This window comes from Crocuta crocuta, unplaced genomic scaffold, assembly GCF_008692635.1.
Source record: "Crocuta crocuta isolate KB4526 unplaced genomic scaffold, BGI_CrCroc_1.0 scaffold149, whole genome shotgun sequence".
Lineage (NCBI taxonomy): Eukaryota > Metazoa > Chordata > Mammalia > Carnivora > Hyaenidae > Crocuta > Crocuta crocuta.
The window spans coordinates 5,451,290-5,462,405 of NW_027551561.1; the positions used below are offsets into that span (position 1 = coordinate 5,451,290).

Genomic DNA, 11,116 nt, shown 5'->3' on the forward strand with positions numbered 1-11,116 from the left:
TTTTTTTTTTTCACCTTTATGCAGCGGGAAGCTATAGATGGTGTCCTCTGGTTTCAGAAAAGCACAGAGCAAAGTTTTATCAAGAAGGTTGAGGGGCGCCTGGGTGGCTCAGTCGGTTAAGTGTCTGACTTCAGCTCAGGTCATGATCTCACGGTTCGTGGGTTGGAGCCGCGCGTGGGGCTCTGTGCTGACAGCTCAGAGCCTGGAGCCTGCTTTCAGATTCTGTGTCTCCCTTTCTCTCTGACCTTCCCCTGCTCATGCTGCCTCTCTCTCTCAGGAATAAATAAAACATTAAAAAAATTTTAAAAGAAGGTTGAAAAAATAAGTACTGGATAATAGCACAGTTAAATGCTTTCGTGAATGCAGACCGGGTCCTGAATGAGTCCCAGGGGAGTTCTCTGTGGGGGCCTTAGTCCTTACCATCTCATAGCTGTGTGGTCTCTGGCAAGTTACTTAACCTCTCAGAGTCCCAGTTTTCTCATCTGTAAGATGGGGCTAACGATACGTACCCCGTAAGATCTCACACGTAAAGCTCTCAGCACCTATCTGGCACATAGTGATCACTCCCTGAATGGTAGGGAGTAAGATATGCCATCAGCCAGCCGTGCAGAGCGCTCGAGGTAGGACAGCTAGGTAACATGTCGGGCTGTCATCTCTGGTCCCAGGGCCAAGTCCACAGCCACATGCGTGCCGGATGCTCTGAATGACTTCGTATGGGTGATTGACACAGCTCACTGGGGCTAACGTCTCTCTCTCTCTCTCTCTTTGTACCCCATCTGTGCCCAGTATGTGATCATTTCTGTGCCTTTATTGTGCCAAATTGAGTTGAGTTGGGTAACAGACAGTCTCACGTACCCCCCCAGAGATTGTGGACTGAATTAACAGATTTGTGGACTGAATTAATAGAACACAAGGTGGGAAACTGATTTCAGAATAGTTCGCAGAAAAAAGCGTCCTCTGAGCTGAAAGCCAAAGTCACATGGGGGCCCGAGCAGAGAATGCAGTCTGAGCGGCATGCCTTGAACTCCCAGGTAAAGGAGGTGACAGTGTCACCTGAGCCCCAGGACCCGTGGAGCTGGTCGGAACACAGGGAAAGCGCAGCTTTTCCACCGGACAGTGTATCTAAGAGTGACGGCAGCAATGAGGGTGTGTGTGTGTCCGGAGGAGGGTGAGTGGGATGGGGACGCACTGGGAGAGGCCAGCACCTTCAGGGTGGGTATCTTGGGAGGGAATGGCTGCCAGGCCGAGGAAATGGACTGAACAGTGACAGACTGGACTTGGGGGTCAGCTACTTGACTTGAGCCCCAGAGGGCGGAGCTCAGACCAACGACTGAAAGTTTACAGGGCAGATTTTTAGCTCAGGCCCAAAGGGACTTTGTGATGACTCTGGCAGAAGGGAAATGGGGAGCTCCGACTTGGGAGGTCATGAGCTCCCTGCTGTGAGGGAGCGTAAGGGATGTGGAGACACGATCTTTTACCCTGGATGGGAAAGGGTCGCCTTCAGCGCTCTGGCTTTGGAAGACTTCCTACCTTGGATGATTTTTTCCTCTCGTTCAGTGAACACCTTTTACCGAGTACCTCCCACGAGTCAGGCCGTGCCACCTGAGGTAGTTTTATAACTCGGTAATGCATAAAAGCTACAGGATGACTAGCCAGAACTCGGTTCTGATTTGGGGAAAAGACACAATACATTTCACCTGCTCTTCAGTTTGATTTCGAAGGAAAAAAGGTGTATTTTTCTCTCTTTGTCTGATGTCGGCAGAGGTGGCTAAAATCAATGAAATCTATAAGCCTCTGCCAGTTTCAGTTTGTACCACCAGCTTCCTTCGGCAGGCCGTTTTGATCTCGGGTAGAAGCCCTGAAAGGCATCCTAACATATTGTTTTCCCTTCTGCTGCTTTCCCGGGGGAGGAGAAGGGCCGGGGAGGGGGGCGTCCTGTTTGGTGACAGCACGCATTGCGGTCTTACTTAACCCTCACCCCGGCCTTGCCATGATCTGGGGCCCATGTGTTTTCCCTTTGCCTCCTCAGTCTTCGGGGTGCGGGAAAGTTGACTGAAGGTTGCTTGGGGGAGGGAGGGTTCCATCTGACACCCTTCTGTGGAGCAAGCACTACATGCCAGGCGCTGTGTGAGAAACAAAGGCGCAGAGCCGGGGCCGAGCCAGGAAGAGGGTAGAGGGACTTGCGGACTTGGGTTGCAGATGGGATGGAGATAGGCGGTTGACGGGGGGAAGCCCTGAACACCCCTGACCCCGCCACCATACACATGTATGCTAATGAGCTTAGAGTTTGTTCTATGGGCGCCATTAGAGGATATTAAACAAGGGAATCATAGATGAGATTTTTATTTTTAGCTGCACGTTCTGGCTGAGTACAGGGAGGGTTTGAAGAAGAGACGTGTCAGAAGGGTGTTGGGTTAATCCAAGAGAGAGGCTCTGAGAGCCTAACAGAGCCAAGGGAAAGGAGGGGCCCCTTTGCTTTAAGAATTCAGGGAGGTTAGGGGCACCTGGGTGGCTCAGTCGGTTGGGCGTCCGACTTTGGCTCAGGTTATGATCTCATGGTTCGTGGGTTCGAGCCCTGCGCCAGGCTTTGTGCTGACAGCCCGGAGCCTGGAGCCTGCTTTGGATTCTGTCTCTCTCTCTCTCTCTCTGTCTCTGCCCCTCCCCTGCTCATGCTCTGAATTTCTCTCTCCGAAAATAAACATTAAAAAAAAAAAACCTCAGGGAAGTAGGAGCCCTGGAGACAGAGCCAGAGTCCACATCCCAACCCTGCCATTTCCTAGATGTGTATTCACGATCAGCCTCAGTTTTCATATCTGCAAAATGGGATGCTGATTTTTTTTCCCCCAGAGGGTTGTTTAAAGATGTCTAGCACCACACTTTGCACATTGGTCAGCTCTCAGGCAAGGATGCATTTCTTGGGGGAAAAGATTTGAGGGTATTCTTACCGAATAGCCCCTGCAGACTGAACGAGGCCGGAAGGCAGAAGTTGCCTCCAGGGAGTTCCTGCAGGTGAGTTGGAGGGAAGCTGAAGGGCCCAGAAAGGCTTCCCATACATAGAAGGGTAGGAAAGGGAAGGCGTTGCTGCTGGAGGTGATGGGCAGGCGTACCCGGGACATGGAGACTCCGAGGTTCCTCAGCCAGCAAGCATCGGTGGAGGCGTGTGCTCGGTACGGTGCCGGCACGGGAAGGCGGAGACGTAGGAATCTGACACGGTGGGAGCCCTCATGGCAGCTTGATCTGGTTGAGGAGGAGGGAGAGACAAATACTCGGAGCCCGGGGCGATACCTGCTGACCTAAGCAGCCACAGAAGGCTGTGCGCAAACAGATAAAGGAACAGAGAGTCTGTGGGGGGAGAGTCTTGGAAAACCTAACCGAAAAGAGATTTCCTGGAAGAGAGTTAGGGACTCGCAGAATCAAGGGAGAAGGCTGGAGAACCCGGCAGGCATCTGGAAATTCCCGGAAGGTCAGGAAGCAGGAGCTGCAAGGACAGTTCAGAGCAGGAAGCGGCCGATCAGGGACTCACCATTGCTGGCATGCGCGAACTCCTGCTCAGGCTCTTTGTAACCCTGTTCAGGAACCCGTCTCCAGAGGTGGGGAGTACTCAGGTGGCCTCGCCTGGGTCTGTTGCTCTCCTTGTGGCCACGAGAGATGGAGTCACGGCCAACAGTCTCAACAGACCAGACTCCATGGGAAGAAGGCATCCCTTAAAAGGAAATTAGTGGTGCAGTGGACCCAGGTGGAAATCCTGGCTTCTGCATTCATAGCAGTGTGAGCTTGGACAAATGTCTTACTTTCTGTTTGCCTCTGTTCCTGTATCGGTAGAAGGAGAGCATGATGGTACCCTCTTGCGGAATTATTGTAAAAATTAAAGGAAGTTAATTTACGTGCATGGGTTAGAATAGTATCTATCACATGATGAATATTCAGTAAGGCTGCTGTAGTAACACTTGTACGTGCTTGTTGTTATTATTTATTATCATCACTAAAGGTACTACAGGTGCCCTGTCAGTGTGCCCAGCAGGCAGAGGAATGATGGGGGATGGAGCTGGGCAGGGAAGGAGCTTCAGGAATTGGTGTCAGCCTAACGAGCTTAAGACTTTATCCCCTAGGTCATGGGAAAGCTGTGGAAGAGGGGTTTTTTTAAAAATGTTTTTTAAATTTATTTCTGAGAGAGAGAGTGAGCAGGGGAGGGTCAGAGAGAGAAGCAGACACTGAATCTGAAGCAAGCTCCAGGTTCTGCGCTGTCAGCACAGAGCCTGACGCGGGGCTCGAACCCGCGAACCGTGAGATCGTGACCTGAGCCAGAGTCGGACGCTTAACCGACTGAGCCACCCAGGCGCCTCAGAGTTTTTCTAAAATAATGTTTTGTTACAAAAACTTTCAAACTATGCGGAAGTCGAAGTTACAGTAACGTCTGCCCCTATTCCTGCCACCTACACGCAATCTGAACATTTTCCACGTTCACTTTTTCTTTCTCACCCTACCTTTCCTCATTTTGTGTTGTCTTCCATGGACCGTTTGAATGGACATTGCAGATGTGACAATGCAGGTCTGAGTACTTCCTTCCACTTGCACCTCCTGAGAATGAGGACGTTCTCCCACACAACACATTGCCGTCGTACCTTTAGGAAAATTAATCTTCCATAATAATCATCATGTGTCCTGCTGTGGGAGGATTTTAAGGTGGGCGTTAGACAAGGCACTGTGGCCGCCATGTGGAGGGTGGCTGGAAGCGGGCAGGTGAACACCTGCTCACCTGAGGGCAGGTGAACACCCTTCCAGCAATTCAGGTGACAGATGAGGAAGACTGAGCTAGAGTGATGTGGGGTGATGAGGGCTGTTTGAGGTATCCACAGGCCCCCTTTGAACATGGTAGCAAGATGCTAGGTCAATGAAGGCTTCCGGGGGAGACGCCAAAACGTAGAGCTGAGTGTCGAAGGATCCGAAGGATCCGGAGACCTACGGTGCAGGCAGATTGTACGCAAGAGTAGCATTCACTCAACACATGAATATGGGGACATCTACCTTCGTGGTTATGCTTATGCGTCAACTCGACTGGGCCCTGGGGCACCCAGATATTTGGCCAAACATTATTCTGGGTGTGTTGGCCAGGGTGTCTTTGGATGAGATTAACCTTTAAATCACCAGACTGAGTAAAGCAGATTGGCCTCCCTAATGTGGGTGGGCCTCTTCCAAGCACTTGAAGTCCTGAGTAGAACAATAGATGGACCCTCCCCTGAGTAAGAGAGGATTCTCCAGGCTGATGGCCATCAACTTGGGACAATCACTAATCATGTGAGCCAATTCCTTATAAATAATCTACATATATGGATATGTATGGATATGTTTCTCTCTCTCTATTCTATTGGTTCTGCGTCTCTGGAGAGCCCTAACACATCTACCAAATGCCAGGCATTCTGTCACGGTGCAAAGACCGGAACCCGTGAACATGACATAGACTGTTGTGGAATGTGCCACCCGGAGGTCAGTTTGCCTGGACTCTGCAGTGAGTGATAGGAGATGTGATGGGGGCTGGGCAGGGGCCAGATCAAAAGACGCCTTAGAGGTTCCAGGAAGGAGTATGGATTTTGTTCCACAGGCCAGTGCTTTCTAAACTTCAGTACCACTTTCATGATTTTTTTTTAAAAATTATTATTTAGTTTGAGAGAAAGAGAGGGTCAGAGAGAGACCGTGCGCGAGAGAATCCCAAGCAGGCTTCTCGCCCACAGCACAGAGCCCAGAGTGTGGAGCCCCATCTCCCAAGCAGTGAGATCATGACCTGAGCGGACATCAAGGTGTCTGTCACTGCTTAAAATAATTTCACATTCATCATACATTTTGGGAAAGTCATCATGAGCGGCAGGGATGGGGTGGATATCAGAGCTTTTAGGCAGGAACGCGCCATGCTGAGATTTATGTCTTGGAAGGATTCACTGGCTGTTAAGTGGTGAATAGACTGGAAGAAAGGGAGGCTTGCTGGGAATCTGGCAGCTGTCCACGGAGCTCCGATACGAGTCTGAAGTGCGGATTGTGCGGTGGGAACAGAGAGGAGGGAGCAGATCGGAGGGGGCATTCAGAGGTGCAGTTGGATAGGACCTAGAGACCGCGGCATGGGGTTGAGGCCGGGAGAGGAGGCTAGGTTGGCTCGGTGCTGGTTTTGGTTCGGTTGCCTGGGAAGACAGAGGTGCCTTCACAGAGGCAGCGCGCCTCGGAGAGGCCGAGGTCAAGAGCAAAGAGCAAGATATGCCGAGTGATTGTTTAGGGGCCCAGCGTTTGACTGGAGTTTTAGCGGTGACGCCGTGAAGTTCCTTGCCTCTTAATAGCAAACCCACACTTTAAATTAAATTAAAACATTTTTAGTTGAACTCTTCTGAGTGGACCCACACATGCACTCCCTGCTACTTATTACTGAGAATGACTAAGTATTATAATTGAGCTGAAAATAATCTCCCGCCCATACTTGCTGGGTTGGTTTCTAAGTATTGCCTGGGTTTTCAACGACTGAAACAAAGTTGTGCTCTCTCCAAATGTTAATTTTGAAGGCTGCAGATGGCGACCATCTGTTCCACGACTAGCATTTTACAATATTTGATTAGCACTTTATATAGTTTGGGGAAGCCAGCCAGTGGAGTCTGCCCAGCCGGTGGGGACTTCGGCGTTGCGTCCTCTGCGGTGGCCCTCGAAGGTCTTTGCCCCCATTGTACGGGGTCCCCCCTCTGTTTTGGGGGGCGTAAGTGCAGCTAGGCAGACTGGCGGGAGGCTTAGGGCTTCCAGAGTGCATTCCGGCGTCAGTGCAGAGGCGACTGGAGAGGGACAGGCTGAAGGCAGGGGCGCCAGGCAAGATGCTGCAGTAGAGGTGCAGGCGGGAGCCTACGGGGCATCTTGTTAAAATGTAGGATCTCTAGCAGGTCTGGGCCGAGGGTCTGTTTCCAACAAGCTCTCGGGTGACGTTGATGCTACTGGTCCAGGACCACGCTTGGAGTGGCGAGGCTCAGACCCCTGGGCGTTCTCCCCTCCGGTGCGTGTACTCAGCTCGTTTCTCCATCTCGCAGTGCAGGGACCCCTGTGCGTCCCCCCTACTCTGCCTGACGGTGACACCTCCTCCCCCACCAGCCCAAGTTGACTTCCAGAAAGAAGGCCCCAGGATGAGGCTGTGCCTCTCGCCTTTGGTCCTCACGGGGCTGCTCCGGGCGGGCACTTCCTGCAGGACGGAATGCCCAGCCCGAGCTCGGGGCCTGGGCTCTGGGGGCTGGTGGCACGAAGGGGACCCGGCCTCCACGTCGTGTCCAACTGTGCTTCACAGAGCCGTGGAACGTGGGGGTCGGGACCAAGTGTTGGTTGATGCCTTAGAAGCGATGCTCTGTGTTTTCCAGGGACAGAGGGGCTTGCGATGGCCCCGCTGCCGGGGGCAGAGCTGGTCCAGAGGCCGCTGCAGCTCTACCGATACCTGCTGCGCTGCTGCCGGGAGCTGCCCACCAAGGGCATCCAGGAGCACTACAAACACGCGGTCAGGCAGGTGGGGGCATGTGTACTGGCCTTGGGATGGGGGGGTGGTTCCCATCACAGGGGGCCCATCTCAGGGTTGGGCGCCAGGGACAGGGAGCAGGGGGCAGGGATGGTCTTTCGAGGGGTGGTGAGGGGGAGGGGCGGCAGTCTGGTAAGAGAGCCACCAAAAGCCACAGTCTGATTGGCTGATTCCCGCTCAGAAGACAGAAGATGTACCATCCAGCACATCGGCTCTGTACCAGGGCTCAAATAAGGCAGCTCAGATGCATACTTAAAATAGAGTGTGGGACATAACATCACGTTGGCAGGCATTCCTGCCAATAATGCATGGCCTGACTTTACCAGCAAGAAAACGTCAGGTAAATCTAAGCGGAGGGACCATCTCGCACACAGCTGGCCTCTGCGCACCCAACCGTCATGTCAAGGTCAAGAAACGAAAGAAAGCCCGAAGGGCTGTGCTTTCTAGGGGATGAAAGAGACGTGACCACTAAATGTGATGAGTGGATTGGATTCTGGACCAGAAAAACAAAAAACAAAAAACAAAAAAACAATGATTCAAAAGGACGTTATTGGAGAAATTCATGAGATTGGAATATGGACTGCAGATGGGATAGNCGCTGCTGCCGGGAGCTGCCCACCAAGGGCATCCAGGAGCACTACAAACACGCGGTCAGGCAGGTGGGGGCATGTGTACTGGCCTTGGGATGGGGGGGTGGTTCCCATCACAGGGGGCCCATCTCAGGGTTGGGCGCCAGGGACAGGGAGCAGGGGGCAGGGATGGTCTTTCGAGGGGTGGTGAGGGGGAGGGGCGGCAGTCTGGTAAGAGAGCCACCAAAAGCCACAGTCCAGCCCCTGTGTCTGATTCCCGCTCAGAAGACAGAAGATGTACCATCCAGCACATCGGCTCTGTACCAGGGCTCAAATAAGGCAGCTCAGATGCATACTTAAAATAGAGTGTGGGACATAACATCACGTTGGCAGGCATTCCTGCCAATAATGCATGGCCTGACTTTACCAGCAAGAAAACGTCAGGTAAATCTAAGCGGAGGGACCATCTCGCACACAGCTGGCCTCTGCGCACCCAACCGTCATGTCAAGGTCAAGAAACGAAAGAAAGCCCGAAGGGCTGTGCTTTCTAGGGGATGAAAGAGACGTGACCACTAAATGTGATGAGTGGATTGGATTCTGGACCAGAAAAACAAAAAACAAAAAACAAAAAAACAATGATTCAAAAGGACGTTATTGGAGAAATTCATGAGATTGGAATATGGACTGCAGATGGGATAGTATTATAGCAGTGTTGAATTGTTTTAAATTTGACTGCCGTGGTTATGTAAGAGAGAGCCTCCCTGTTAAAACACACCGAAGCGTGTAGGGGCTCCAGGCATGATGTCTGCAACTTTTCTTTATTTTATTATTAGTTTTTTTTATGTTTATTTATTTTTGAGAGAGAGAGACAGAGCACAAGCAGGGGAAGGGCAGAGAGAGAGANGGAAAGGGGCCGTGGTGCATCTGGCCTGTGCTCCCAAGCTGCTGGCCCCATGCATTTTGCCTTGTCATCTTTTGTGCTTCAACTTCCAGAGTTTCCGGGTGCATTCGGATGAAGACAATCCTGAGAGAATCCAGCAGATTATTAAAAGAGCCATTGAAGATGCCGACTGGGTCATGAACAAAGTAAGTGCTAGGCCCCCTGGCTCCACCTGTCCCCTAGCGGGTTGCTGGCTGTAATCTCTGTGACCACCAGGGGTCGCCCTTGCCCCGTAGCTGAGCCGCTGCCCTCTTCTAGAAGCCCAGAGGGGATGACCGGCGATGCCTTTCTGGTTGCATCTGTTTTCTGCAAGGAAAGGCAGCCGGTTTGGACTAGATGGCTTCTGAAGGTCCTTCTCTCTCTGAGATTTAAAAAAAAAAACAACCAAACACTTTTTAAAAAATGTTTATTTATTTTTGAGAGAGAGACAGAGACAGAGTGAGAGTTGCGGAGGGGCAGAGAGAGGGGGAGATGCAGAGTCCAAAGCAGGTTCCAGGCTCTGAACTGTCAGCACAGAGCCCGATGTGGGGCTCAAACCCCCAAAATCATGAGATCATGACCTGAGCCCAGGTTGGACGCTTAACTGACTGAGCCACCTAGGCTCCCCCTCAGATTTTTTTTTTTAAATGTTTATTTATTTTTGAGAGAGAGCATGAGCTGGGAAGGGGCAGAATGAGAGGGGAACAGAGGATCTGAAGCGGGCTCTGTGCTGACAGCAGTGAGCCCGATGCGGGGCTCAAACTCCCCAACCGTGAGATCATGACCTGAGCCAAAGTCGGATGCTAAACCGACTGAGAAATCTTTTTCCTTTGAACAAACCTCAGCTTCAAGGATAGGATGGACATGCCATACATTCACTTGTAATGTTCCAGTGTCTGTCTTATGCGCCCCCTCCTACCCTGCCAGCCTCTTTTTCCATTAAAGAAAGGGGGTCCAGGCACCCACTAGAGATTTCACTGTCTGGTGCCTGTAGCGCCACCTCCTCCGAGAAGCCCCCTGCAGGAGGCAGCTAAGGCCCAGATGATTCTCAGGATTTCCCGAGTCCTCCCTCACCCACTTCTAATGCTCTCTCTGCCTCACAGTATAAACAACAAAACTGAGGCTCTGGGTCCTGAAGAGCAAAGCTGTCCTGAAGACATTGCCATTGAGAGACCTTCTTCTCCCGGGACGAAGCCGCGGCGGCAGTTTTGAACTCTCCGCTGGCCTCATTGTCTGAGCGCAGGAAATGAGGGGTGGGAGAGGCTGACGTTTGCTCAGGTGGCTCTTCCTGCCACGCCTGTGTCCCCGACATCCTTTCTGCTTACTTTTCCGGCCGGCTGCGGTGTGAGATCTGGGGAGAATGGGCTCGGTCCCTTTGCTCTGAGAGTGATTCATTCATTTATTCTGGATGTTGTCCTTGGAGACTCAGAGGGGGCGTCCCCCCACCCCCCGATGGCAGACATGCAGAGGACAGACAGAGCGTGGGTTTTACAGCCGTCGGGTCTGCGGCTGGTCAAGGGCGCTGCCCTTGAGCCCAGACTTCTCTGTCGGGATGAAATGCGATGGGTCTAAAGCGCCGAATGCGGGCCCGCCGCGCCCTCCCCTGCCCCCGCCGTGCTCATACGTCCCTCTGGCTCCCACGTCCTGCACGGGCCTTGGTCGTCTGCGGGCCTGGCCTGGCCTGCTTGTTGTCCCTGAACCCTCACGGCCCCGCCGTGCCTAGCAGTCCGCCAAGCCGCCGCTCCTCCTGGCCCTGTCCCCGCTTAAGTCCCCGTCCTTGCCCTGGCGTCCCTGGGGTGCTGAAGCGCAGGCCGCCCGGAGCCGGGAAGAACGGCACGCACCGAAGCTGCAGGCTTCTGTGCAGCTGCCACCTGTCCCGAAGGCCCTGCCCTGCTTTGCCACCACCTTGGAAGGAAGAATGGAGGCTGGGAGGACGGCAGGGGGGTGGCGAGGGAGCATTCCTGTGGGTGACGGTGAGCCTGAAATCCGTGAAGAGACAGGCCGGGTCGCGTCCCCGTTCCACAGAAGTTGCTCTTGGGTAACACACGTGGCCCGGTGGGGCCTCGGTTTCCCCATCTCCAGGGGAGGAACGCCCACATCTGT

The 11,116-nt window shown here is 52.9% G+C and overlaps 1 protein-coding gene across 2 annotated transcripts in view; it reads left to right on the forward strand.

Annotated features, from left to right (window-relative positions):
* LYRM9 (LYR motif containing 9) overlaps positions 1 to 11,107 on the forward strand; it is a 20,655-nt gene extending 9,548 nt beyond the window's left edge. Inside the window, exons 2-4 of one of the 2 annotated variants that reach the window (XM_077749644.1) lie at positions 7,374 to 7,516; positions 9,088 to 9,180; positions 10,117 to 11,107. In XM_077749644.1, the coding sequence (XP_077605770.1) occupies positions 7,374 to 7,516; positions 9,088 to 9,180; positions 10,117 to 10,134 (254 nt within the window). In that variant the 3' untranslated portion in view covers positions 10,135 to 11,107. Of the gene's footprint in view, positions 1 to 7,373; positions 7,517 to 8,121; positions 8,181 to 9,087; positions 9,181 to 10,116 lie in introns of those variants that run through there. The other variant, XR_013331471.1, reaches the window with a different exon arrangement.
* The last annotated feature ends 9 nt before the right edge of the window (positions 11,108 to 11,116 follow it).